Below are 25548 nucleotides of genomic sequence, written 5' to 3'. Positions count from 1 at the left end.
CGACAGCAGGGGCATCGTGATGTGATCAAACACCTGCTGAGTTAAATCAGGTCGACACATCACTGTAATTGTTGACTGCTATGCCTGGTTACGCTGATGTTCAATAAGACTACTATTCATTCATACTAACAATGGGTTCATACCACATCTTTTCATCTCTATTTCCTCCACAGTCATAATTTGTCATGCAAGTACAGGTATATTTATATTTTATTTATGTTTTACACTTTTTGGTAAGGTGGTGTTGATAAAATACTGAGAGAAACACTCGATTTAACGTTGTTTTTACTTATGTATATGAAGACAAATCACCAAAACTATAGACAAACATGTAGCAAGTATGTAAAAGTCATAACAATTCAACCTGCAATAAGCACCATCTGCTTTGTTAGGTACAGCTGTTCAACTCACACAACTATCCAATCAGCCAATCACGTGGCAGGAAGCTCAGTGCATTTAGGCTTGTAGATGTAGTCAAGACAACCCACTGAAGTTCAAATTGAGCATGAAAATGGAGAACAAAAGTGATTTAAGTGACTTTGAATGTAACATGGTTGTTGGTGTCAGTATTTCAGAAACTGCCGGGATTTTCTCACTCAACCATCTCGAGGGTTTAAAGAGAATGCCCCCCCCCCAAAAAAAGGACACATGCAATGAGTGATGGTTCTCTGCTTTGTTGATATCTGAGATCAGGATTTTTTTGAGGCAGCTGTGATTCAAAGTACCTGTTACAAGCAAAGTAAACAAAGTCATCACTGAAAACACAACATGTCATCTCTTAATGGCCACAGCAGTACAAGACAACAGTGGGTGCCACTCTTGAACAGGAAACTGAGGCTAAAATTCCCACAAGCTCACCAAAATTACACAATAAAAGGTTGGAAAAATATTGCTTGCTGTGATTAGTCTCCACTTCAGCTACATTGCTACATGATGGGGTCAGAATTTGGTGTAAACATAAAAGCATGGATACGTCCTGTCTTGTATCAATGGTTAAGGCTTCTGAGGGTGTGCGATAGTTTCTTGGCACACTTTGGGCCCCTTAGTACCAACTAAACACTGTTTAAACACCACAGCCTTTGTATGGTGGCTGACCATGTCCATTCCTGTAGGACCACATTGTACCCACATACCTGCTTCTAGCAGGATAATGTGTCATATCACAAACCTCAAATCATTTTAAACATGACAATGAATCCACTTTATTCAAATGGCCTCAACAATCACCAGATCTCAGACCAATGGGGCACATTTGAGATGTGATAGGAGATTCATATCACATATGCAGCATCTGTGTGATGCTATCATGTCAACCTGGATCAGAATCTGAAGCATGTTTTCAGCAGCTTGTTCAATCTATGCTATAATTTTAATAAACTGAAGGTGTATGTTTCTAAATCAAGGACACTGCCTCCCACCTACCTACTCCATGATGTGCTGGTCAGTCAAAGGCACATGTTCAGTAAGACAGATTACCCAAATGCACCACTGAATAACACAGGGAACCATTACCTGCTGTGGCTCTCTGTACAATTCCTCCATCTATTAGTACAAGTATACACACTGCAGTAGATGTACACCCTTAACACCCTACACATCTTCTACAGAGAAAATGGCAGCATGAGAGGGGCACCTCAATTTCAACTTTATATTGCAATTTTATGTAGTGTAATATACACTACAATAGTCACTTCATAGTTTCATAACTATGTTCTTGTGATCCGCGTGCTTTGTGACCTAAACCTGAGAAGTCATAGCTTTTTAGGAGGACATACCATCTTTCAAGTCTTATGACTTTGGCTGGGGGAGGTGGAAAAAGGACACAGCAGGACAAAGCCATCAACTGTTAAACTTTATTCAAGGTTGATCTGTAGTTGTACACTCGACTTCTAGCACACAATGTTACAACACTCCAGAAGAAGAGTACACAAACAGTACATTCTTGGTAATTTCATGAAGATAAAAAGACCGTTTAAGAACTTGACAAATATGGCAGATGGACAAAATTTCCACAAGTGACAAACAACCGTAGCAAAGGAAACCAAGCTTTGGCTGTCTCAATGTCAAAACCCGAGACATTCAAGTATAGTCCGAGAAACAGAGGTATATCCTTATAAATTAAAAAAAAAAGAAAACAAAAGGCCACACAGATTCATTCCTGACAGCACAACTTGTTTCATACATAAAAAAAAAAAAAAAACCCTCTCGATTCATTAAACTACAAGGCGGTAACTGAAATCACACCGTGCAAGTAAAACAGGCCTCACCCAGGTTAAGAAATGGTCGATTTCTAAGCACTAGTCTCATTATAATCATGGCAGACAACAACGTCATGATCACGTTTAACAAATCAAGGGAAGTTAAATTTTTACTATTGCAACGACTCATGATGTTTAAGCAAAGTGCATTTAAAAACTGATTAGCAAATGTAGATTAAAAAAGGAGAAAGCCTCTTTGCAATGCGAGCTCCCTCTTTTGTAAACAGTTTTTAAATAATTGCGACAGCACTTGGTGACTCCTACCAGATGTAAAAAGGTGACAAAAAATGGGTCAAGTTCTGGGTGCTGGTGCATTTTCCTGCTAAATACTGTCTACTCTTAAACCCAAGTTGATTGAAGTGTATAAAACATCTGCTGTAGGACATCAAAGAGAACAGTATAGAAACTTAGAGCATAAATAAGATTTGTGATGCTGGCAGAACAATCTCATTGTGAAATGAACTGTAACAGTGGTTACAAGAAGAGCGTGAAAGACAGGAGGGAAAAAAACCAAAAAAAGATGGAAAAATAAGGAGGAGGAAAAAAAAAAAAAACCAAAAAAAAAAACAAAAAAAACCCACACAACCCAAAACAAGTCTGCATCTGATAAGACATGGCTTTGGCCTATTCCTCAGTACTCTTCATCCTCCGACTCCTCCTCTTCTGCAGTCTCCAGCCAGGTCAGCCACTGATTCACCTGCACCAGAACAACAATACATCCACTGAAGTGTTTCATTTACAAATAAGCACAATGGTGTCAATGGAGGAAGTCCACACAAAGCCATAATTCAATGGCTGCATATTACCTGAAATAATGCTTTTCCTTTCCCTGGATACTCTTGGGTGAGATCTTCTTTCCATGAAAGGAAGGCTTCCTCTTCAATTATTTCCATGTCATAAAAGTTCACATAGTAGCGCAGCAGCATGCCTAATTGGACAAAGGAAAATAAGTTAGCAACCAGCTTTATTTAAGGTTATGTTTTATTGTAACTGCACATGCATGCACACACCTTTAGGGAACCTCTTGGCATTGCAGTGCACCTGCAGGGCATACAGTGCACTGACTTGCAGCTCAATGTGATCGTGAAGAAACTTTTGCAACACCGGCTTGAAAGAGAGCAGGAGCTGCTTCTCTTCCTCCAGCTGGTCCTTACTGGGCGCTGCATGCTGCTCTTCATCATCGTCAGGGTTGCTCTCGTAAGCAATGTACTGCAAGAAACTGGAGGACCAGAAGACCAACACACGTTAAAGCACTTGACCGAAAACTACAAAAAAACCAGTGGCTGATGGCATGTGCTTGCTTCATCAATGCAGACCGAGTCACTATAAATACTGCCCACTGCTGTACCTGGTCATGAGAATGTTGACAAAGCCTCTGTCAGTGTGAAGTTTTGGAGAGATGTTGTCTTTGATCCATTTGTAGATTGACTGTGGAGAAGGATCCACTTTGATCTGCTTCAGCAGCTCCTTTTCCAGCTTCATCAGTGGGAACAAAAAGCTGAGGCCTTTACCCTCCAGAATCTCCAGCATCCGGTCCTTGTTCTGGTCAATTTCTATGGGAGCATAATTACTAGTCAGTAATGGGGAAGAAGAGAAAAACAAAACAAAAAGAACAAAAAAAAAAAAAAAAAAAAAAAAAAAAAAAAAAAAAACCCCACACACCAATTCTTCCTCCTAAAGAGAAAAGAAAACCAAATGACACTGAATTTAAAACCAGTGTGTCCTTTCACCTACCAGGCAGCATCTTCTGCATGTTGACCTTGCTCTGCTGGAACAGGTCAGTCAGCCACTCACGGTCTTTCAGTTTCACCAGTTGCTGCAGACAGAGCAGGAAGAGTGGGAAATGTGTGCCATTCTCCAGCTGATGGGCCAAGTCTGCAATGCTGACCAGATCAGCAATGATCGCTCGTGCTGCAAACTGAGCCAGGTACGACTTCACCAGTGGGATTTCTTCCTCAATCTTGGGACACTGGTCCAGAACACCCAGGAAGGCCTGTTTGAAAATGTGTGGCAGGCACAAGGTTAATATGGTGTATTTGATTACACTGTCAATTTAAAAAAAAAAAAAAAAAAAAAAAAAAAAAAAAAAAAAACCTTTAATGAAACTTGCCTGCAATATGTTGTCACCAGTGACGAGGCCCTCTGTGCAGAGGGTGTGAATCAGAGTGCTTGCATGTTCCTTATCTTCATCTGAACGATCGAGTGAGCAGACTATGATCTTGTTCACCATCTCTGACAAGAAGTGTTTGGGGGCCTTCATCTCTTTCACAGCACTCACTGCATCGTTAACATTTTTGTTGTTTAGGTAGTCTGTGAGTAGTGTCTCCTTTAAAGATGAGGAGGGAATAAATAAAAAATATCAGGCTATGAAGGCCCCATATATAACACATTACTTAGGAAGTCATGGGTAAAGCTTTGAACAAACTTACCGTCATTTTGCACAACTCTTCCTTTGTGGGAGGAGCCTTTTTGTTAGACTTTGCAGGTTTTTCCTGAATTGGAGGAGGATTGGCTTTAAGGCCAAGCTGTAGGGCCACAAAAAGAAAACTTAGCATGCAGTTCCTGAAACTGCCCCATCAGCTCTGCTCACATGTTTTAAGTCTATTGTCTGTTACCTGTCCAACTGGAGAAGGCATCATTGTCTGTGGCGGCAGCTTTGGCACTTGGTTTTTATTCATAATGAAGGACTGTGCTGGCCTCAGACTGATCTGGAATGACGGAGTATTAATGCATCAGATTAACCACAATTTATTATCACATAATCATGTGCAACAATGACACTAACAAACCATCAATGTAAGCAGCTGTACCTCATCTGCATTGACTTTCCCCTTCTTGCTGAACCTTTGAGCCATATCCTTTGACTGCATCTGGACTGAGTGATTCTGTTTATGGTTGAAAACTGGTGAATTTCTCCCCTTTGAAAAGTTTAAAAACAGAATGAGTATTGCAATGACCATCTCAGATTAAAACAAACAGAGCTGAACTATAATGTACCTGGTTCGGTTTTATGAACGGCTTGCTTTCATTTTCATATGGCTGGTGTGAACCATTGCTGTTTCCACTGTGGCCATTAAAGAGTGGGCTGCTACGGTGACGACCCATGGTTGGCGAGTAGTGGTCCTGAATTACCCCTGGAGCACTGCCGCGGTGGCGACCCATGGTTGGGGAATAGTGGTCCTGAATTACCCCTGGACCTGTGCCGATGCCACTTCCTACACAACATAAGACAGAGCCTTTAGAGACTGAAATCTCTGCATGAGTTACACTTCAAAGAAAGCAGCATGACTCTACATACCAGGCATTTGTCCAAACATGTCGGCCAGCCCACCAAGAGTCTCCCTATCATACTTGATCTTTCCTGGAAGGAAGGAGGAACTGTCCATGAAGAAGTCATTCCTTATTGAATCACTTGAAGGTGGAATGAAAACGCCCAAATCCTACAAAGCACAGAAAAAGTCAGGATCCAAGGATACACAGATTGTGGGCTACATTAGTCATCCAGCAAATCAGATCAATCCTCATCAGCCTGTGATAAACTGAAAGGATATGGTAAACTAACCTTTACTGCATCCTGACGAACTTGGGTAATAGTCTTTGGTCCATTGTCAACATAAGCTTTCCGAGGCACCCAGTTGTTGTGTCGCAGCTCCACCGTGTTCTGCAGCAGGAAGCGAATCCGTGCAGGCAGATCCTTGCTGTTGGTTAAGGATTGCATGCGAGCAAAGTACTGGTCCATCAAAGACTGTAAGCGAGAAAAAGTAAAAATAATAAAAAAAAAAAAAAAAGTAAAAAAAAAAGTAAAAAAAAAAAAAAAAAAAAGTTATTGAACAACCAAGGACTTCAAGACAAGACTCATCTTTTTCACTTTAATTTCCACACACTCACCTTTGCCTTTTCATGATCAAGTTTAGGACCAACTGTTTTCATTATCTGACAGAGGCATTCCAAATCTTCACCCATATCCTTAAGTGGGACTCTCTTCTTCTTCTCCAGCAGCTTAAAGAACAAAATAATTAAACAACTGTTAATTTCTTACACCACAGGAATGAAAACTGGATTTTTGATAAAACCATCCCATGTACTTGCACTTTATTAGAACTTACTGTTTTAATGCACTTGTGGAGAATAGATTCATGGATGAGGTTGAGTTTGCCCAGTTCACCGATGAATTTGATGTTGCCCAGCATCTTGATCTTTGCAATTGCACGCTGTTCCTCCTCCTCAGAGGTGAGTGGGCTGTCATGTTTGTCGAAGTCTACAGTGGATTGAAGAAGAAAGAAGAAGAAAAAAAAAAAAAAAAAAAGTTTAAATAACACCTCTCAAAAAACCCTTGACCAAATTCCCATTTTGTAACAGTCCACAGTTACAAATGCAAGTTACTCACGGTCAACATTCCTGGCACGATTCTCAAACTCATCTTGAAGCTTAGAAATCAGAAGCCTTCGGAAGGTCTGCAAGACAGAAGTCATTCAAAATCCAGACAGAAGATACTCAACAGGAGTACAGAGTACATTTGAATGCTTAAAACTTACACTATTCTGCTTTTGTGTTGCCTGACTTTCTGCTGTTGGGGCTTCAAAGTTTGGTGCATCCTCTGCCAAGCGTAGACATAGTTGAGCGTACAACTGGCTATACTTGGGCTCTTCGAGGGCTTTGTCAACAATCTGAAAAACACAAAAACGCATTAAGATCCCATTTTTAAATATTCTATGAATAGGAGAACAGCAGTTAGGAAAATACTCACCAACAAGATGATTCCTTTTAAGACAACTTTTGAATCTACACCCACATTGAGGAGCTCCAGGCATAGTTTGTCAAACTTCTCAGGAGTCAGCTTATTAAGTATGCTGAAGGCGAAAGAAACATTTGTATTAAAAATCTTAAAAGATAATACAGCACAAACAGCAGCCTTCAACATCCATATTAAAATGACATTTAAACAATACAAATTACACTTTACGTAAAATAAGTACAAACCCTATTAAAGGGAAACGTACCCTCTCACTTTTCTGAAGATTGCATCATTTTGCCCTTTCTCGTTGGAGGAGCTGGCATCTCGTCTAGTGCTTCGAGAAGGTACCCATCTCTGAACGCTAGAACCTGGGGTTTTCCCCAGGAACTCGCTATAATCAACAAAGACAGCAAAGGTTATCGGGGAAATGGTCTTGTCTTGCTGATATTTAGCCCGGATTTGGTTACACAGACAACATAGTTAAGAGTCTCACTTTTAGCCAGGAATGACAAATATTGTGCTCCTACTTGAAGTTTGCATGACTTATTATAGAACAAGTTATGGTACAAGTCAGACCGCTTCAATTCACATGCTGCTGGTTCAGTGTTGCCAGTGTCATAACGTTCACACTGGCAACACTGAACCAACTTGTAAAACTGCTGTGACAGAAAGCTTTGAAATTCCAAGATTAAGACTTTATTTAGATTCTTTAACCTAAACAAAAGGAAGCTACTGTCCTACCAGGGTACTGAGTCATATCCTTACATTTTTAGCCATTTTCTTTTCAGCTTCACTAAACCAACTGCAATTTGTTTCAACATGGATACGGCAGTGAAAGTTACACTCTGTTCAACTGTTTTAGTAACATTAGAGGGAAGCTACTGGAGTTTCTTGTAAACAATGATCTATTTCTACAAGTAGTTTAAACCAGCCTTAACTGGTCTTCTCCCTGCCAGTTCTGCTCCCCACCCCCCACACTTCAGGAGGCAAACAACACACTGAATCAGGCTGGGTTCAACTGAGCCACAGTCACCACCACCACCTGCTATGATTGTTTCTTGCTTAAGTAACTGCAAACAAATCATGTTTATTCAGATTGTCTTATCTACAAAAAAGCAAAAGAAAAGCCCACACATCCAGTTATCGCATATTTTTGACAATTTCACCATGTGATAGTACACAGCTACAAAGTGCAGACAAAAGACTGCAAAGTTCAGCATAGTACTGATAAACCACAGCTGAACAACCATCCTGGAACACCCAGTTTTGTAGTTAGATTACAAGGGCTCGATTCTGTCACATATAATACTTACATTTTACTCATGTTGTTACACATGAAAAGACCTAAAGCATGAAGTCTAACCAGACAGTCATACTTTACTCAGGTTTATGCGTTTTTGAAGTTGATCACTAGTAGGTTACAGCAGTTGGCAGTTTGATAATTTGTGTTCTCAGTTCATTTTCACTATCAGTGCACATTCCAATTTAGCATTTGTTTAGAAGTTGTCAACTCTGTGTGTTCTTTTTTCCCCTTTTTTAAAATATTAGTTTAGGGTCACTTTTGAAAAAAAAAAGACATAACAATTTGGGAGTATTTGTCAAGGGTAAGATGTCAGACTGATGACTGACACGTCCATTTATGAAACTTCAGTTTTGAGTATAACAGGTGAAACACTAATTGTGATTCTTGTAAACATCTGTATGTGGATAATGTGATGACTAATGTGTTACATGTATAATAAAGTTAAAAAAAAAAAACAACAATCACCTGTTGCCGACAGTTTTGGGATAGTGCTGGGGTGCACCCCCACCTCCTCCCCCTACACTGTGATACAAAAAGAGGAAAAATGTTTTTTAACTTAACATTTTGGGAACTATGTGAGAGGTGCTTGGGTGTAAATGGAGCCAGACATTGTGGAGTAATGTTGAATACCTGAAACGAGAAGGACCTCCTGGTGCGACGACACTCTCCACTTTGGCGGCTTGACAAAGAATATCTGAAAAGAATTGAGTCCTGGGAGTGGGGGGGGCAAAGAGCTACCTGGAAGTCAAGACACAGCAGCATATTAGCCAAGACCTAACGTGTCATACACAAACAAGGCCACAGTAGCACATCTGACTGTTATGAAGACACACGCAAACACAAGACAATAATACCCAACGTACTCTTTCGCTTTTGGTTTCCGTTTAGTAAGTTTCAGGGAACTTGCGAAGGTACATCAACGCTAACACGTGTCCCCTTACCAGTAATGTGGAAGCAGAGCATGCTAGCGTTGCGTAACTGGAACATTTCCTAGCACAACAAGCTACTGAGAAGTCGACGCCCGGTTTTCCATTATCTATGTTTATTCAAATTACCTTTTGAAACTAGAATATTGCATGGAGATCTATAAATCAGCTAGAATAAACGTAATCCTAATAACAATTGGCATCGTCACAGGAAACGCTTTGTGAAAGTAGGACAAATCTATAAGTTTAACTCCACCGACAGCCGATTTAAAAAAAAAAAAAAAAAAAAAAAAGTACACGTTTAGTTACCCGTTTTCTAGCATTCCCCACGAATGTTTGAGATTCCACCGCTACCAAAACCCCCAGCACGCTGGTAAAAAGTCTTTTGTTTAACTAAAACTCATGTTTAATATGTCAACCAAACTGTCACGAACTTATACATTTTTTTAATAATTAGAAAATTCTTCACCCTAGTCAAGATGGAAAATCCTAACAGTGGGATTGATGGGGCCTTTGTTTAGAAACCGGATGTCCACGCACCGACATTTTGGTTTTGTTCTGTAGGCCGCCGGTAAGCTATGCGCTAACAAGCTGTAAACAACTCAAAGCCTTCAGTCTGGCCATAAACCCCATACCTCACAACTTATTCGATGCTGACCAGGCGAATCAACGCCAAAGAAGACATATCTAACTTGATATTTTGCCGCCGCCCCAAATTCTTATCCACCATCACCAACTAAAGCGAACTTTCTAGTAGACCGGCTAACCTTAGCCAGGCCAAACAAAAAAAACCCCCGCAAGATCTTACCTTTACAAAAGGAACGTCAGCTTAATTGTTTTCTTGTCAACCAAGAGATAAAAAATAAAATCAAGAAAGAAACGAGAGCTCAAAATTCGTTTTTAACCTATAAGGGTTATGCAATGTCGCCCTCAAGAACACGACGGCTTGGCTCTGTTAGCTACTTGCTACGGCGAAGGAAAGAGCGACGGCTGTATAGGTACGTCATATGAACTCTGCTATTTGAATGGGATGGCTCTGACGTCATCACCCACGCCCTGCCGACGGTCACATGTTGCGTTTCGCAATTCAGTTTCACCCCACCCGCTAGGCAGGTTTGTTTTTCTTTTCAGCGTGGGGAGACATACAAGAACAAAATCTGACCACTATTTAAGAATCACGTCAGGCCACATCACTCACCTTTTCTCGCGTTAGGGACTACTTTCTGTCACAGAGTAGAAAAGCTTCAAACCGAGCACAAACTAAAAGAATTACGCAAGTGGTCGAACTTTTTGTCTCATTAAGTAACCATCATGAGGTACAGTAAGTAAATAAACCTTTGCTATCAAATGCATTTGGCTCTGGTTTATCTGCTAGGTTTTTATTTACATATTATTTCATCTGCCTTTTTCCAATCTTTTCAATCGTCGTTTAAAATTATGAAATAATGTGGTGACATTTCAGACTGTAATAAAATTGAGTTAACTGACCTTAATATGACATTGATTTGTATTTCTATTTGGCCTTTTGATTTTATATTTTAATTCATTCAGTCGTTTAAAGTGGATACAAATATTAATATTATATTATCAAAACTAACCTTTTTTAAATTGTACTGGTTCATACATTTGACATGTTAGATTTTCCACTTCACTCTTTTGACTGCTTAATTACATATGTTTTCATTGAACATCTCACATTTCCCAGCCATATTTATAAGATGATGTTTTGCTTGTATCCACTCTATATATTTTTTTGTTATTCTGAATAGGTGGAGATTGGCATGTATAAGGAAAGAGATGTCAATGAAGGCTAGATGTATTGTAACTTTACTCATGGAACTACACTAACTCCATTAGTGAAACTTAAATCTAGGGCTCTCTTTTCCAAACACACAGTCAGCCACAGAAGTTGCTGGGTTTTCAGTCTTTTTACTCAAAATGTTGCAGGAAAAAGATTAATTCAATTTTATATATAGCACCAAATCAAAACAACAGTTGCCTCAAGGCATTTTATATTGTAAGATAAAGACTCAATAATACAGAGAAAACAGAGAAAACCCCAACAATCAGATGACCCCCTATGAGCAAGTGCTTTGGTGACAGTGGGAAGGAAAAACTCCCTTTTAACAGCAAGAAACCTCTGGCAGAACCAGGCTCAGGGAGGGGCAGTCATCTGCTGTGACTGGTTGGGGGTGAGGGGAAAAAGACAGAGCAAAGACATTTATTAATGCGTGTTCTGATACTTTCCAATCAGCCATATTGATACCCAAGTGCAACTAGCCAGAGATGTTTAAATCTGTTACGATTAAAACATTTATATTTAGTGGTTTGACCCATGCTCCTCGTGGTGTTCTGTTGTGGGATTTCTAACAAGTAATATTTCAACCGTTTGTGACTGCAGTGATGTTGTGGTTGACATATTTACTTGGCAAGTGAAAGATTACTGGTTCAATTCCAGCCAGAATTCTTGTGTTTGTGTCACAAAGGACATCCAGCCTAAAACTCTGCCAAATCAAACATAACAAAGCTACCTGCTATGGCAAGAGAGCAGCTGCAAGTAGCCCAATATCTCCACAGGTACTGGATATAAAGTATTTGTATGAAGTTGCCACAGATATGAATACTTTTGAGAGGATTTTCAGTGAATTCCAGTGATTTTCAGTTTGCTGAGCATGCCAAAGTTAAAACACTCATCAAATATATCCCTAAAATTTGATGTGACTATTCTAAAAGAAGAATCATATTGTTTCAGCAGTCACTAGACTTCCCCTGAAGCAAACTGGCACAAAATAACATCCTCTTCTCTCTCTGTTCATCTCTTCAGAACAGCATTTTTATAGACAAACTCTTTTTTCTGGCAGTGTATTAACAAAAATCTCTCACTTTGTCTGCTCAGTATTTCTTGACAACTTTGTTAGCTAATGGACGCGAAGGTCTGGAGTGTGATGTTAATAAGAAGTTATGTGGATTGTTTGTATGATATTGCCTCACTGGCCTAGCTAGATGAGTCACTTCCTCCACGTACCAGTAAATGACTACAGAGCAAGACTGTACAGGTAACGCCCCTTTGTGCTCAGATTAATCTGTGCTTCCCATTGTACACGATAAGGGCAGTTCTAATCTTTCCTGGTATGATGACGGAATCAGTTCCGATAAGAAAAAAATATAATGAAAAGTAAGTGTTTTCCTAGAACTCACAGGTTTTTCCTTTAAGGAGCTTTAATGTACAGACAGTTTAGATCTATGTTTAACCAGCTGAAAGTGTGAACCAGTGCTTTTTTGCTGACTTGCAATTAGACTTGCACATCCAGACTGTCAGGAAAATTTTGTTTTTTTAAATACATGTTTGGCTATTGAATTTTAAAAAATAGTCACAGTGAGGAAGAAACCCTGGTGATTAGAGTGCAAAAAGTTTAACGTGTTTATGAGCAGTTTGTGTAATGAGGGATGTTTCCTTTCTTTGACTAATTAAAAACACGAGGAGATACGTAGTTTCTCACATTACAAATGGCAAAATAAAAAGTAGGAAATGATAATGTTGAACTATTTCCTGATATAGATGCAGCTAAATAAAAGTTGATCTTAACTTGGGCTTATTTAGCAGCCAGTTTGCAAATGGGTTGTTTATTCAACTGTACCGTATGTAAATGTAATCACCGAGTGACATTTATCAGATCTGTTGTTGCAGGCATTTGTAGTGACACACACTGATTAATCCCATCGCTTGTGAAGATGTGTGTTTCACCATGTTTATTTTATCATTTGTCATAATAGTCAAGGAAGCTTTAAAGTTCTTTCTGTGCCTGTAATCATGTGCTTCTTCACCTCCGAGGGGCATCAATCATTCATCAAAAGCAAAATGGAACCAGTTGTCTCACAGTAAACACAGTAAACAGTTAATTAAGCCCAGTGTGCCAATAAAGTGAGAAAAGGCTGGTCCAGTTCCAGTCTGAGCTGGCTTGAAGTTAGTTATCACTGCACCAAAAATATGTAGAATACCAACTTTATCGGGCACATTCATTTATGTTGTAAGTATTCAGTATGACTATTCCTAATTAAGAGCGAGAAAATATATAAATAAGTTACTAACAAAAAAACAGACATAAAAGTTGATGAAGCTTACCCCCTACATTAACCGATCTATAACTACATAGGGGCAGTGTGCATTTCTGAGACTCAGGGGTAATTGCAGGATTACTTATTCCTAAACTGTGTCATGCCTTTAGGATGGCAGGAAACTCACTGTTAACAGAGCCAGTTATTTCAAATTATAAGGTGAGATATTATTACTTATTATTGAAAATGTTGGTGTTGACAAACAAAAATATAAATTTGAATTACATAGTAGATGGGTCTGATTTTCTGTTAGGAGAACTCCAGAACAGCTGCTGAGTGGATCAGGCAGATGATATTGCTTATTACTCCAAATTTCAGTAAACTCCAATTTGTTTACTAAATCTAATTTAAAATAATATTGATAATATATATGATATTTTTTTTATAATATATTTTTAATTTATAATTTAAAATCTAATTTGATCAAATAATTTCAAATTCATATTTTCTTTTTACACATTAATGAAAAAAATTCAACCTTAAACATCAATCAGCTCCTCTGGAGTGACACCTCACAGTGACTGTACATGCTTCGAAGTTCCTTTGAGTGAAACCCCTTTTTAACTCGACTGAGCGGCAGTTTTAATTATGGACATGAACAAAAACAGATGTGTCCTCATTGTGTCAATACGTCCCAAACTCTGCCCCAAAGTACATTGAACTGACTCATGCTCATAGATCTACTGTCAGGTCAAAAATAACTTGAGCCAGAACAGGAATCTAGTTCTGTGGAAAACTAAGTCGACTCTTGCTGCTTCCATAGGAATCAACGGGGTAAATAGCAGCTGGGTGCTGATAATTAAATAACCTTGATTAACTGATTAGCAAGTGTTACCACCTCTATTAAAGCAGAAGTTTTAGCAGTTTGCTTTTCTTTTCTTTTCTAGTTCAGATGTGTGTTAACACAATACCACTGTCTTCCCAGAAGGGAACATTGCAACAAATTCAGCCCAGGGTCATGGTGCAATGTTCAGAGAAACTGCAGAAAACCCAAGAGCTACATCTCAGAGTCTATTAGAAACTATCATTATCACTATTAGAAAAAGACTGAACAAGAATGGTTTTGTTTGTAATGGTTGCCTGGAGAAAGTCTCTGCTCTCTAAACCTGGCAGCACAGCTGAAATTTGCAAAGCTGCATCTAAACAAACTGCAAGACTGCTGGAACGATGTCCTTTGAACAGATGACACAAATGTGAAGACTTTTGATTATAATACAAAAAATGTTCTTTGCTGAAAACCAAACACAACATATCTGCACAAGCACGGTGGTGGAGGGGGGATGAGTTTGGGTTGTTTTGCAGCCTCTGGACCTAGGCACCTGACACTTAGTTGACCATGAAGTAAAGTAATTAAGTAATTAAATGTGAAAAAACTAAAGCTTGGCTGAAACTGGATCATGCAGCAGGACAATGATCCCAAACACAAGCAAATCTAAAATCTAATGGCTGAAAAAGAGAAGGATCAAAGTGCTGCAATGACCCAGTCAACGCCCGGACCTCACCTCGATTTCGACTCGATTGAAATGCTGTGATGGGAGCTTAAGAGGATCTTTAAGGGAAACAAATGCCTGCAAACCTCAGTGAACCAAAGGAATGTGAAGTAGAGTAGGCCAAAATTCCTCTACAATGATGTGAGAGACGGATAAAGACTTACAGAAAGTTATTCAAGCTCTTGCTGCTAAAGGTGGTTCTACAACCTGTTGCGCTATTAACATGTTTAGTTATAAAGGACACCCGCATTTAGACTTATTCATGAGCATAATATCCAGAAGTCTGCGGATGTGTTTCATAGTTTTTCCTAACAAGCTGTTGACAGTTAAACGTCTTCATGATTAACATGCTGATTCACATGCTTCTCCTCTCGGTGGAAATGCTCTTTCTCTTTCCTCCTTGTAAAAAGATTTTTGACGTTAGTTTTAATTCAAAATTCACGGTTAAAAAAATAATCCTACACATACAAACGAATGGTTCACTCTAACATGTGCTCCAGTGAGACATTAAACTTCAGTAAAACTGCAGTTATGAAACTTAACTTTAATCTGAGCCAAACTGTGTCCATCGCTCTCCTTTTAAATCCTGTTTGATAAATTTTATCCAGATCAGTCACTCTGAATAAAACAGCAGCTTTGCGCTCAGGAAACAAACAACATTTGCTTATCTTGTGCAGAATATTACGTTACGACGTTAGGTTATGCCGAGCAGCAGCTGCCCATGTTAAACTGTGACTATTGCCAGATAAGATGACATGGCCTGACATTCAACAGCGAATTACAAGAAATCTCTCTCATGGTTTAAAACGAGAGAAACTGTTTTCATTCAAAGCTCGAACATTATTACAAGAAGGACATTATGAATTTCATTTTAACCATCACAGGGGACTTGAAACCACAGGGAGAGACTTATTAAAGTTAATTGAAGCCGTCCCTCAGAAAAACATGCATGACAGTGTGTCTCCATTTTTCCCACCTAAGATGAGAAAATAATTTATGAAGGACTGCAAGATCTGAATATATGACTCATGAAAACTTGCAGCTGATTTACACTTAATGCTCGATACATTATGAAGCCAGTAGATGGCGCAACAGAGGTTTCTAGAAATCTTTCTATTGTTCAAACAGAAGGCATCAGTCGTGCTCATTGCACTGAGTGCAAACTGACCGACTTAAAATTTTTTGTGAGAATTAAAATGGAGTTTCTTTTATTTTTATAGAAAATGTAAAAAGGTTTATTTATTATTTCTATGATTCCGTTTCAATAATACTGCAGAATGCAAACAGAGAAATTATTGAAAACCCCCAAATCAAAATCATCTTATGGTACTTGTTGAGGACCTACCTTAGTTTCTAAATCTTTTACTAAATGACTAACAGTAAACGTAAAAGAACATAAAGTCTTACAAACATGCTGATATCGGCCTGTGATGTACCAAACAGCTCAGGTTTTGACCTTAACATCATCATAGCCTGTTTTTTAGGACTCGCAGTAGAAGGTTCCTGAAGGTCAAACACCTGAATATGTGTTGTTCTTTAGAAGAAACACTGACAAGTTGAAATGAAGACTGATTACTTGTGTATTTTTTAATGTAAATGCATGTTCATACTTAGATTCAATGTAATCAGAAATATCCCAAAAAGTTTCCTATAGTAAAGTACTACACACATTTTGAATGAACAAAAACATTATAAATATTTAAGTATTACTCACAGGAACCCTCAGATGAGCAATAATCGGATGTCAAGAAGTCTACTGATATGGGGCTGCATGTATGTACTACAAAGATCTGGACCTTAAATACATGCCATAACCCTTTTTGTCTCCTTGCATCGTCTACTTTTACTGTCACTATTAAACATGATTAACACTTAATCTTAAAAAAGATGTCATGTAGCCTATTTCTTTTTGAAGAAAATATATGTTATGATTATTTTAAGCTGGACCTGCAGTAGTTGCAAAGGTTTTAGTAGCTAGTAGTGCCATGGAGAATATTTATTAAAGTGCATTATATACATTATGATAGGTTTATAATGCTTGGAAATTAACTGGGAGACAGAAAAAAACACCCCTATATATGCTGACATGTCTGTGAATGTGTCCAGCTGCTTTAAGATGTAAATTTGCATTTATTCACATTTCCTTGCCTTTTATGTTTAACACGTTCTTCCCTCTGAATCTTGGATAAAGTGCACTTTTGGTCATAAGCCATTCCAGGGACACACAAACACTTCAGGAGTGCGAGCTTTATACCTGCAGTGGCAGATGGGTCAACAAGTTTAGAAACCGTCCATTAAGGAATCGAGACAGCAGGGAAAAAATAATCCTCTTTGGAATGCAAATTAAATTGGCTGAAGTCTCAGCATACAGAACATGACTCACATTAGGAACAACCATAGTTTGGCTGAATTATTCATACACACCGACCTTTTAAACCCTGCACCCGTACAGCGGCACATAGGTGGTGTCATAAACTTGTAGCACTTCCCCAGCTTGCACCGCCGCCTCTTGCTGCTTTGATTTTTCCAGGACTTGTCTCTTATATTACGAGAGATTTCCCTTGCTTTCTTATTATCTAAATGTCTCTTTAATTTTCCTTGTGGGGTACATGACAGATATGGTGTGTGGCCTGAGATAAAACTGCAGTTGAACATACAGGACTTTAATATTCTGGGCACACACTGCATGAATATGCTGAGGTAGAGCAGTGGTGGCTGTCCTGTGCGCCAAATTGTGTTGGGCTTGAGGGACTGTCTGAGTCATCACTGACAGGCCCAGTCTCTGATTCCAGCTCTGCTTATGTGCAGGCAGGGCTCTACCTGGGGCTCTGAAGGTATTATCAGGAGAAGAATATGTTCCCAAGAGACAAGTTAAAGTGTTTTCTCTGTAATGAGCCAAAAGTGGAGAAGGAAAAAATATTCAATATCTAATTTTTGAGCCGCAAGAGCAGCTTTATATAGTGAAAACATCTATGAGTAGTAGCATGATTGTGGAGGAAGGCATGATTGCCAGGTTGGTCCTCCAGGGGTCGAAATAGAAACAGACCTATTTCAGTAGGCTACCGGAGCATTTCTGCTTCAATATTCTTTTTACTGAAGGAATTATTTGTCTACTAATTTAGTTTATGTCCAAATAACTGCAAAAGTAATGACATTCAAATTAACTGTAGAGTGGCCAATTTCTTCAAAGCCACATTTAATTGTTCTGAGAACATGAAGTACTACTACTGTGTGAGATGATTTTTGTTTCATACACTTTGAATTTTTCATGTGCCTGTTTTGATTAATTTTTTGTACATATTTATGAAAATACACAGAAGAGTCACAACAAACCAGCCTTTCTCCCTGAAGCATGGAGTCTACTGAACTCGCTGAAATGAAGAACCTCTGTTGGAGGATGTCTTAACCATAAAGGTGAAATTGAGGTTTATTTATATTCCCCAAATAACAACAGTCCCCTCAAGGTATATTATAGTGTAAGGGAAATACCCTACAGTATTATGGAGAAAACCACAACAATCCAACATCGCCCTATGAGGAAGCACTTTGTGAAAGTGGGAAGGAAAAACTTCCTTTTATCCTTTTAACAGGAAGAAACCTCTGGCAGACATAGGCTAGGGGAGGGGCAGCTATCTGCTCTACATGTTGGGTGGTCTTTTTAATTCTATAGTGTTTAATCCAGTTGTCACCCTTCTCTCTTTGTCACAATTTTCGACAGAGCTTTTCCCCATACATCACAAACAGTTCTAAGAAATCCAGAAAAACATAGCCATAGTGTTTTTTTCTTCCCTGCCACTGATCAGCTCCTCATTAGCCTGCGTTCAGCATGTTAGTATTGCCATTGTCTCAATTTTGCCTTGATGAAATTAGCATTTATCTCAAAATACCAGCCTATTATAGAAGTACAGGATCAGAGAAATCAATGTACCCTTGCATTATATTTGTTTTTTTATGCTGTCAGTTTTTGCCTTTTTTAAAAAGAGATAGTCCCTTCAAGTAAAACAACAGCCTAGTGAAAAGACTCAAATACATAGTTATTTACAAAACCATAGCGCTCTAATAAGAGGTCCATGGAGACTGTAAGGACCATAGTTCGTCTTTAACCTCCTGGCGTCCACATATGTGGGCATGACATTTTGGGTTATTTAGACCAAAATACTTAATTTTACTCTACAAGCACCTGATATCCACTTACGATGACATTATACTGCTACTGTTCTATCGAAATTTTAAACAAATATCCATATGTGGCTCTCATTTTTCTTAGAAACAAAAATCAGGTAAAAAAAAAATCTGGTAATTCTTTGTTTTTACATTCGTTGGGTCCCAATATGCCCGAATATCAAAGAGAAATTAAAAATGCCTGCCATGGAAGAGTTCTGGTCTTAGGAGGTTAAAGTGGGCCATGTTACCTTTTAGCATGTCAGTTTAATCCAAACACAGTACTCAATTTAGCCATAATCTCACCAAACTGTGGGATCAAAAAAAAAAAAAAAAGGATATAAATAGATGAATAGATACATGCTTCATTCATTCCCTCAGGGAAAATCGGGCATCATGTAGCTCACGAGCATGATAAAAATTGTTAAAATATCATAAAAACCGTAACTGTTCTTAAACTGGTGCATTAGGAGCTACAGGAACACGCTGCCTCTTGGAGAAACTAAATTTAAAAGTGAAAACATTTTGAAAGATGTGGACACAGTTGTTTGATTAAAAAAAAGATTTAATTTTCCTGAGATATGGCTAAAAGCCTTTTCTTCTTAACACATGTTGCAGTACTACTTTAGTTGGTCACACCATAAGTATTTCTTATCGCATTATCTTATGTCAACTAGCAAAGTTAACTGAGTGAGTTTATCTAGCTTGATTGAGACAGTCTGCAATTATAACTTACACTGGTTGTCATAAGTGTGGCTGTGTCACGTTAATTTTAAATGGTTGTAACATCAACTACATGTGGAGGCTGTGGCCGTGCAGTGATAATTGAGCTGGCTCAGCATATAAGTGAAGCTATGTGGGCTCCTGTGGTGTAGTGGTATAACACATCTGTCATGTCTGAGATAACAGAAGCACCACAGGGTTTCAATCCAGTGTAGCTTAACAAAGCTCTCTTGCTAAGTGATAGTAGGAGCAGTAAGGGCTGTCGCAGTACATGTGCCACAGACATCCATAGCGGCATCAGTTCAACCATCAGTTCAACTCCAAGCAATAACCCTGTCCACAGCCACAACGTCAGCCAGCACAGCCAGGCAGAGCAGCTGCAGCTGTGTTGGAAAATGTGCCTTTTGAGAGGAGGAATGAGCGGTAAATGTGTAATGTGTCTCATAATGTGTCCTTTCTGTAGGAAGGATGGACTGGATTAACAAAAGAATTGTTTCTATGGATCAGTGACTGAACAAAGTATTGCAAAGGGACACAAAAGTTAATGTAAGGCAACACAAAACAATTTTGGAAAAAAAATCATCCTTCAGGGACTTTATATAAACAGAACATGAGGTTTGTTGTGTTAATCTGGGAGGTAATTTTGGCTTTCTAATATGCAGTTTAGAGCAGACAGGAAGGGGAGAGATGAGAAATGATTCCTAGCCAGACTCAATGAGAGTACATAGACAGCCCATCAAACCCCGTGTCCATCAAATCGCTAACCTCTGATACAGAGAAGCTTCATGCACAGAATAACTAATTCCCCAGATTGTCTGTGTGAGAGAGCTTGCATATATTGAGTAGGATGGATACCAGCTGTCATAAACACACTACCTGTGACCTTGTCTGGACAGTGTCCTTACCCATCAAGCCATCTTGCAGCCAGAAGGTGGCTGGGTACTCATTCCCAAAATAGTAGGTGACAATGCACTATATAAAGAAGTGAGGCATCACTGTGGTTGGGCTTAGAAAAATAGAGGAGGTGTTTCTTCTCCAGCGTGAAACCACTCAGTATAATATACTGTCTGCCTTGGGTGAAGCCGTTCTGTAAGGGCAAAGAACTAATGTACTGGGCAGCAGAGAAATGTCTTCCTTCAACAGCCAAACAAGTAATAAAGTCATTTATCAAAATCACAGTGTGGCAGCGAGCACTAAAACTCAATGCCTGAGTCTGAGGCCGAAAAAGGGCGAGCAATAGATGTTTATTAGCTATCAGTGAAAGCTTTCTGCTGCTTTCATTGAGAGGTTCAGGGCATATGGAGACATATGGAGTTCTAGTTAAGGGTCTGCTATATATTTTAGTGACATGACCTGTTTCTCGCAAATTTAATGTGGACTACTATTTTTGAGTTAGTGTGCAGGACAAAATCTCATATAAAGCAAAGCTACCGTTCAGTGTTTTTGAAAACTGTACTTAAGAGACGACTAACTGTGGCATGCATAGCTTTAAAAAAATTCATTTTTTGTGGGGGCAGAGAAAGCCATAGAAAGCCAAACTATAGAAGAGCCGCTGTTGTTAATAGCTGGGGAAAATAATATGTCAGGTATTCAGAACATGAAAAAAGGACATAGTAATAAGGATGAATAGATTTAAAAACCTTGGCTGACCTTGAATCGCTACCTTATCGTGGTGGAGGGGTTTGTGTGTCCCAGGGATCCCAGGGGCTATGTTGTCTGGGGGCTTTTGCCCCCTGGTAGGGTCTCCCATGACAAACTGGTCCTGGGTGAGGGACCAGACAAAGAGCGATTCAGAAGACCCCCATGAAGAGAATATCGAGGGAACAGTTTACCCTGCCCGGGATAGGGTTACCGGGGCCCCGCCCTGGAGCCAGACCCGGGGAGGGTGCCCGAGGGCGAGCGTCTGGTGGCCGGGCCTTAGTCCATGGGGCCCGGCCGGGCACAGCCCGAAGAGGAGACATGGGCCCATCCTCCCGCAGGCCCACCACCCGCAGGAGGCGCCATAGGGGTCGGGTGCATTGTGAGCCGGGTGGCGGCCAGGAGCGGAGGCCCTGGCGGACCGACCCCCGGCTGCCAAGACTGGCAATAGGGACATGGAATGTCACCTCTCTGGTGGGGAAGGAGCCTGAGTTGGTGCGTGAGGTTGAGAGGTACCGGCTAGATATAGTTGGGCTCACCTCTACGCATTGTCTGGGCTCTGGAACCAGTCTCCTGGAGAGGGGCTGGACTCTGTCTCAGTCTGGAGTTGCCCCTGGTGAGAGGCGGCGGGCTGGGGTGGGTATTCTTATATCCCCTCGGCTTGCTGCCGGTACGTTGGGGTTTTTCCCGGTGGACGAGAGGGTTTGCTCCCTGCGCCTTAGGGTCGGGGAACGGGTCCTGACTGTCATCTGCGCTTATGCGCCGGGTGGCAGTTCGGAGTACCCAGCCTTCTTAGAGTCCCTGGGGGGGGGGGGTGCTGGAAGGTGCTCCACCTGGAGACTCTGTTGTCCTGCTGGGAGACTTCAATGCTCACGTGGGTAACGACAGCGAGACCTGGAGGGGCGTGATTGGGAGGAACGGCCTCCCTGATCTGAACCCGAGCGGTGCTTTGTTATTGGACTTCTGTGCTAATCACAGTTTGGCCATAACGAACACCCTGTTCGAACATAAGAGTGTTCATAAGTGCACGTGGCACCAGGATGCTCTAGGCCGTAGGTCGATGATCGATTTTGTAATCGTATCACCAGACCTGCGACCATATGTTCTGGACACTCGGGTAAAGAGAGGGGCTGAGCTGTCAACTGATCACCACCTGGTGGTGAGTTGGATCAGGTGGCGGGGGAGGACGCTGGACAGACCTGGTGCACCTAAACGCGTAGTGAGGGTGTGCTGGGAACGTCTAGCAGAGGCCCCAGTCCGCGAGATCTTCAACGCACACCTCCGGCAGAGCTTCAACAGCATTCCGAGGGAGACTGGGGACATGGAGTCCGAATGGACCATGTTCAGCGTCTCCATTGCCGAAGCTGCTGCATTGAGCTGCGGCCGCAAGGTGGTTGGTGCCTGCCGTGGTGGTAATCCCCGAACCAAATGGTGGACACCAGAGGTGAAGGGAGCCACCAGGCTGAAGAAGGAGGCCTATCGGGCTTGGTTAGCCTGTGGGACTCCGGAGGCAGCCGACAGGTACCGACAGGCCAAGCGGAATGCGGCTCGGGCAGTGGCTGAAGCAAAAACTCGGGTGTGGGAGGAGTTCGGAGAGGCCATGGAAAAAGACTTTCGGACTGCCTCGAAGAGATTCTGGCAAACCGTCAGGCGTCTCAGGAGGGGAAAGCGGTGCTCTACCTGCGCTGTGTATAGTGCTGGCGGAGCGCTGTTGACGTCGACTGAGAAAATTGTCGGGCGGTGGAAGGAATACTTCGAGGACCTCCTTAATCCCACTGACACGTCTTCCGAGGAGGAAGCAGAGTCTGGGGATGAGGGGTATGACCCGCCAATTTCCGGGGGCGAGGTCACTGAGGCAGTTAAACAACTCCTTGGTGGCAGAGCCCCTGGTGTTGATGAGGTCCGCCCCGAGTTCCTGAAGGCGCTGGACGTTGTAGGGCTGTCTTGGTTGACACGTCTCTGCAATGTTGCGTGGAGATCAGGGGCAGTGCCTGTGGACTGGCAGACCGGGGTGGTGGTCCCCATCTTTAAGAAGGGGGACCGGAGGGTGTGTTCCAACTACAGGGGGATCACACTCCTCAGCCTCCCTGGGAAAGTCTATGCCAGGGTGCTGGAGAGGAGAGTTCGTCCGCTAGTCGAACCTCGGATACAGGAGGAACAATGCGGTTTTCGTCCTGGTCGCGGAACACTGGACCAGCTCTTTATCCTCTCCAGGATACTTGAGGGTGCATGGGAGTTTGCCCAACCAGTCTACATGTGTTTTGTGGACTTGGAGAAGGCATTCGACCGTGTCCCTCGGGGTGTCCTGTGGGAGGTGTTGCGGGAGTATGGGGTGTCTGGCCCATTGCTACGGGCCATTCAATCCCTATACAACCGTTGCAAGAGCTTGGTTCGCATTGCCGGCAATAAGTCGGACTCGTTCCCGGTGGGTGATGGGCTCCGCCAGGGCTGCCCTTTGTCTCCGGTTCTGTTCATAATTTTTATGGACAGGATTTCTAGGCGCAGCCAAGTGGCGGAGGGCTTTCGCTTTGGTGGCCTCAGAATCTCATCTCTGATTTTTGCGGATGATGTGGTTCTGTTGGCTTCATCGGGTGAGGGCCTCCAGCTCGCACTGGAGCGGTTCGCAGCCGAGTGTGACGCAGCGGGAATGAGGATCAGCACCTCCAAATCTGAGGCCATGGTTCTCAGCCGGAAAAGGGTGGAGTGCCCACTCCGGGTCGGGGATGAGTTCCTGCCCCAAGTGGAGGAGTTCAAGTATCTCGGGGTCTTGTTCGCGAGTGATGGGAGAAGGGAGCCGGAGATCGACAGACGGATTGGGGCTGCGGCTACAGTAATGCGGACGCTGCACCGGTCAGTCGTGGTGAAGAGGGAGCTGAGTGTAAAAGCGAAGCTCTCAATTTACCGGTCGATCTACGTCCCTACCCTCACCTATGGCCACGAGCTGTGGGTAGTGACCGAAAGAACGAGATCGCGGATACAAGCGGCGGAAATGAGCTTCCTCCGAAGGGTGGCTGGCCTCTCCCTTAGAGATAGGGTGAGAAGTTCGGCCATCCGGGAGGGGCTCAGAGTAGAGCAGCTGCTGCTCCACATCGAAAGGAGCCAGCTGAGGTGGTTCGGGCATCTGGCAAGGATGCCCCCTGGGCGCCTCCTGGGCGAGGTGTTCCAGGCATGTCCCACCGGGAGGAGGCCCCGGGGCAGACCCAGGACACGCTGGAGAGATTATATCTCTCGGCTGGCCTGGGAACGCCTTGGTATTCCCCCGGACAAGCTGGAGGAGGTGGCTGGGGAGAGGGAGGTCTGGACCTCTTTGCTTAGGCTGCTACCCCCGCGACCCGACCTCGGATAAGCGGATGAAGATGGATGGATGAATAGATTTAAAAATACATCAAGCAATGTCGTGCAGCAAAGGTTACATACTCTTGAAGAATGAAAATTCAGAGTGCTTAATGAAAAGAAAGGGAAAAAACAGCCTTGTTAGCGGTACAATTTTCACACTTGCATCCTTGAACCCCTCCATTGACTCCACTAAATAAATTCATAAATAAAAAAAACTGAAGGTTTTACTTAGACAGCAAGGAACTGCCCTGAGGGGACTCATGAGTTGAACCTCCCCTAACAAGTAAATAAGAACATGAGACTTTTTTTGTACTCTTAGTGAGTCAAAATCACCTTTTTCTGCTCCTCCTGCCTGAAAGAAGACAGCTTTTCTGTTTATCAGCCAAGGTTTTCTCTTTCCCGCTTTGTTTGCAGAGTAGGAAGGCAGTGCACAACAGATGAATGCGTTGCATGTTTTGTCATATAAATATTGATTAGCTGTATTGGCATTTATTTTGCTTTCCTGGGACTAAATATAGAACTGCTAAAAAAGCGCTGAGATATCAGGCAGCTAAGGAGATCAGACCATCCCTCAATCACTTACCTTCTTTTGTTGGGTGACCCTTTCATCAAATTGCTGAATATTCATGATCCACACAGTGCATGTTGTGATTATCAACACTGCTGATGGTGGTTTACTTTTCCTTTTCAGATCACTTATGTTTATGATTTTTTTTTATGAATTAACTCTGAATGACTAGATTATTCCCACTACCCGCCCGCTTTCTTCTTGCAGGTTGACATGTATTGGTACTGATAGCTAACTCCCACGTGGAACAGGCTTTAGTTTTGTTCTTGGAGTGCATTACACATGTTGACAGAT

The 25548-nt window shown here is 41.6% G+C and overlaps 1 protein-coding gene across 1 annotated transcript; it reads right to left on the bottom strand.

Annotated features, from left to right (window-relative positions):
* Window positions 1–1839: 1839 nt before the first annotated feature.
* LOC120720939 (eukaryotic translation initiation factor 4 gamma 2-like) lies at window positions 1840–9030 on the bottom strand. The gene is made up of 20 exons (XM_040010830.1): window positions 8927–9030; window positions 8762–8818; window positions 7259–7384; window positions 7006–7108; window positions 6794–6925; window positions 6646–6712; window positions 6365–6516; window positions 6147–6257; window positions 5821–6003; window positions 5557–5698; window positions 5256–5473; window positions 5069–5176; window positions 4874–4966; window positions 4688–4783; window positions 4369–4584; window positions 3993–4251; window positions 3607–3811; window positions 3269–3477; window positions 3065–3186; window positions 1840–2955 (listed from the first exon to the last, which is right to left on the bottom strand). Exons 7-20 carry the CDS (start codon window positions 6446–6448, stop codon window positions 2890–2892), a joined length of 2112 nt encoding a protein of 703 aa, XP_039866764.1. The 5' UTR covers window positions 6449–6516; window positions 6646–6712; window positions 6794–6925; window positions 7006–7108; window positions 7259–7384; window positions 8762–8818; window positions 8927–9030; the 3' UTR covers window positions 1840–2889.
* Between the last annotated feature and the right edge of the window lie 16518 nt (window positions 9031–25548).

Source organism: Simochromis diagramma, unplaced genomic scaffold (genome assembly GCF_900408965.1).
Source record: "Simochromis diagramma unplaced genomic scaffold, fSimDia1.1 OVJJ01000603.1, whole genome shotgun sequence".
NCBI lineage: Eukaryota > Metazoa > Chordata > Actinopteri > Cichliformes > Cichlidae > Simochromis > Simochromis diagramma.
Note: the sequence above shows the minus strand (reverse complement) of the source record. Positions and strands in the feature narration are given on the sequence as shown.

What these genes read in the sequence shown, in the direction of transcription:
- LOC120720939 (XM_040010830.1), bottom strand. Translation starts at nt 6,448, where the DNA reads ATGCTGGGCAACATCAAATTCATCGGTGAACTGGGCAAACTCAACCTC. An exon ending in GGAAAGTCAATGCAGATGAG is followed by an intron (nt 4,967 to 5,068) that starts GTACAGCTGCTT and finishes CCGTCATTCCAG; the next exon opens with ATCAGTCTGAGGCCAGCACA. An exon ending in AAGGAAAAGCATTATTTCAG is followed by an intron (nt 2,956 to 3,064) that starts GTAATATGCAGC and finishes GTTCTGGTGCAG; the next exon opens with GTGAATCAGTGGCTGACCTG.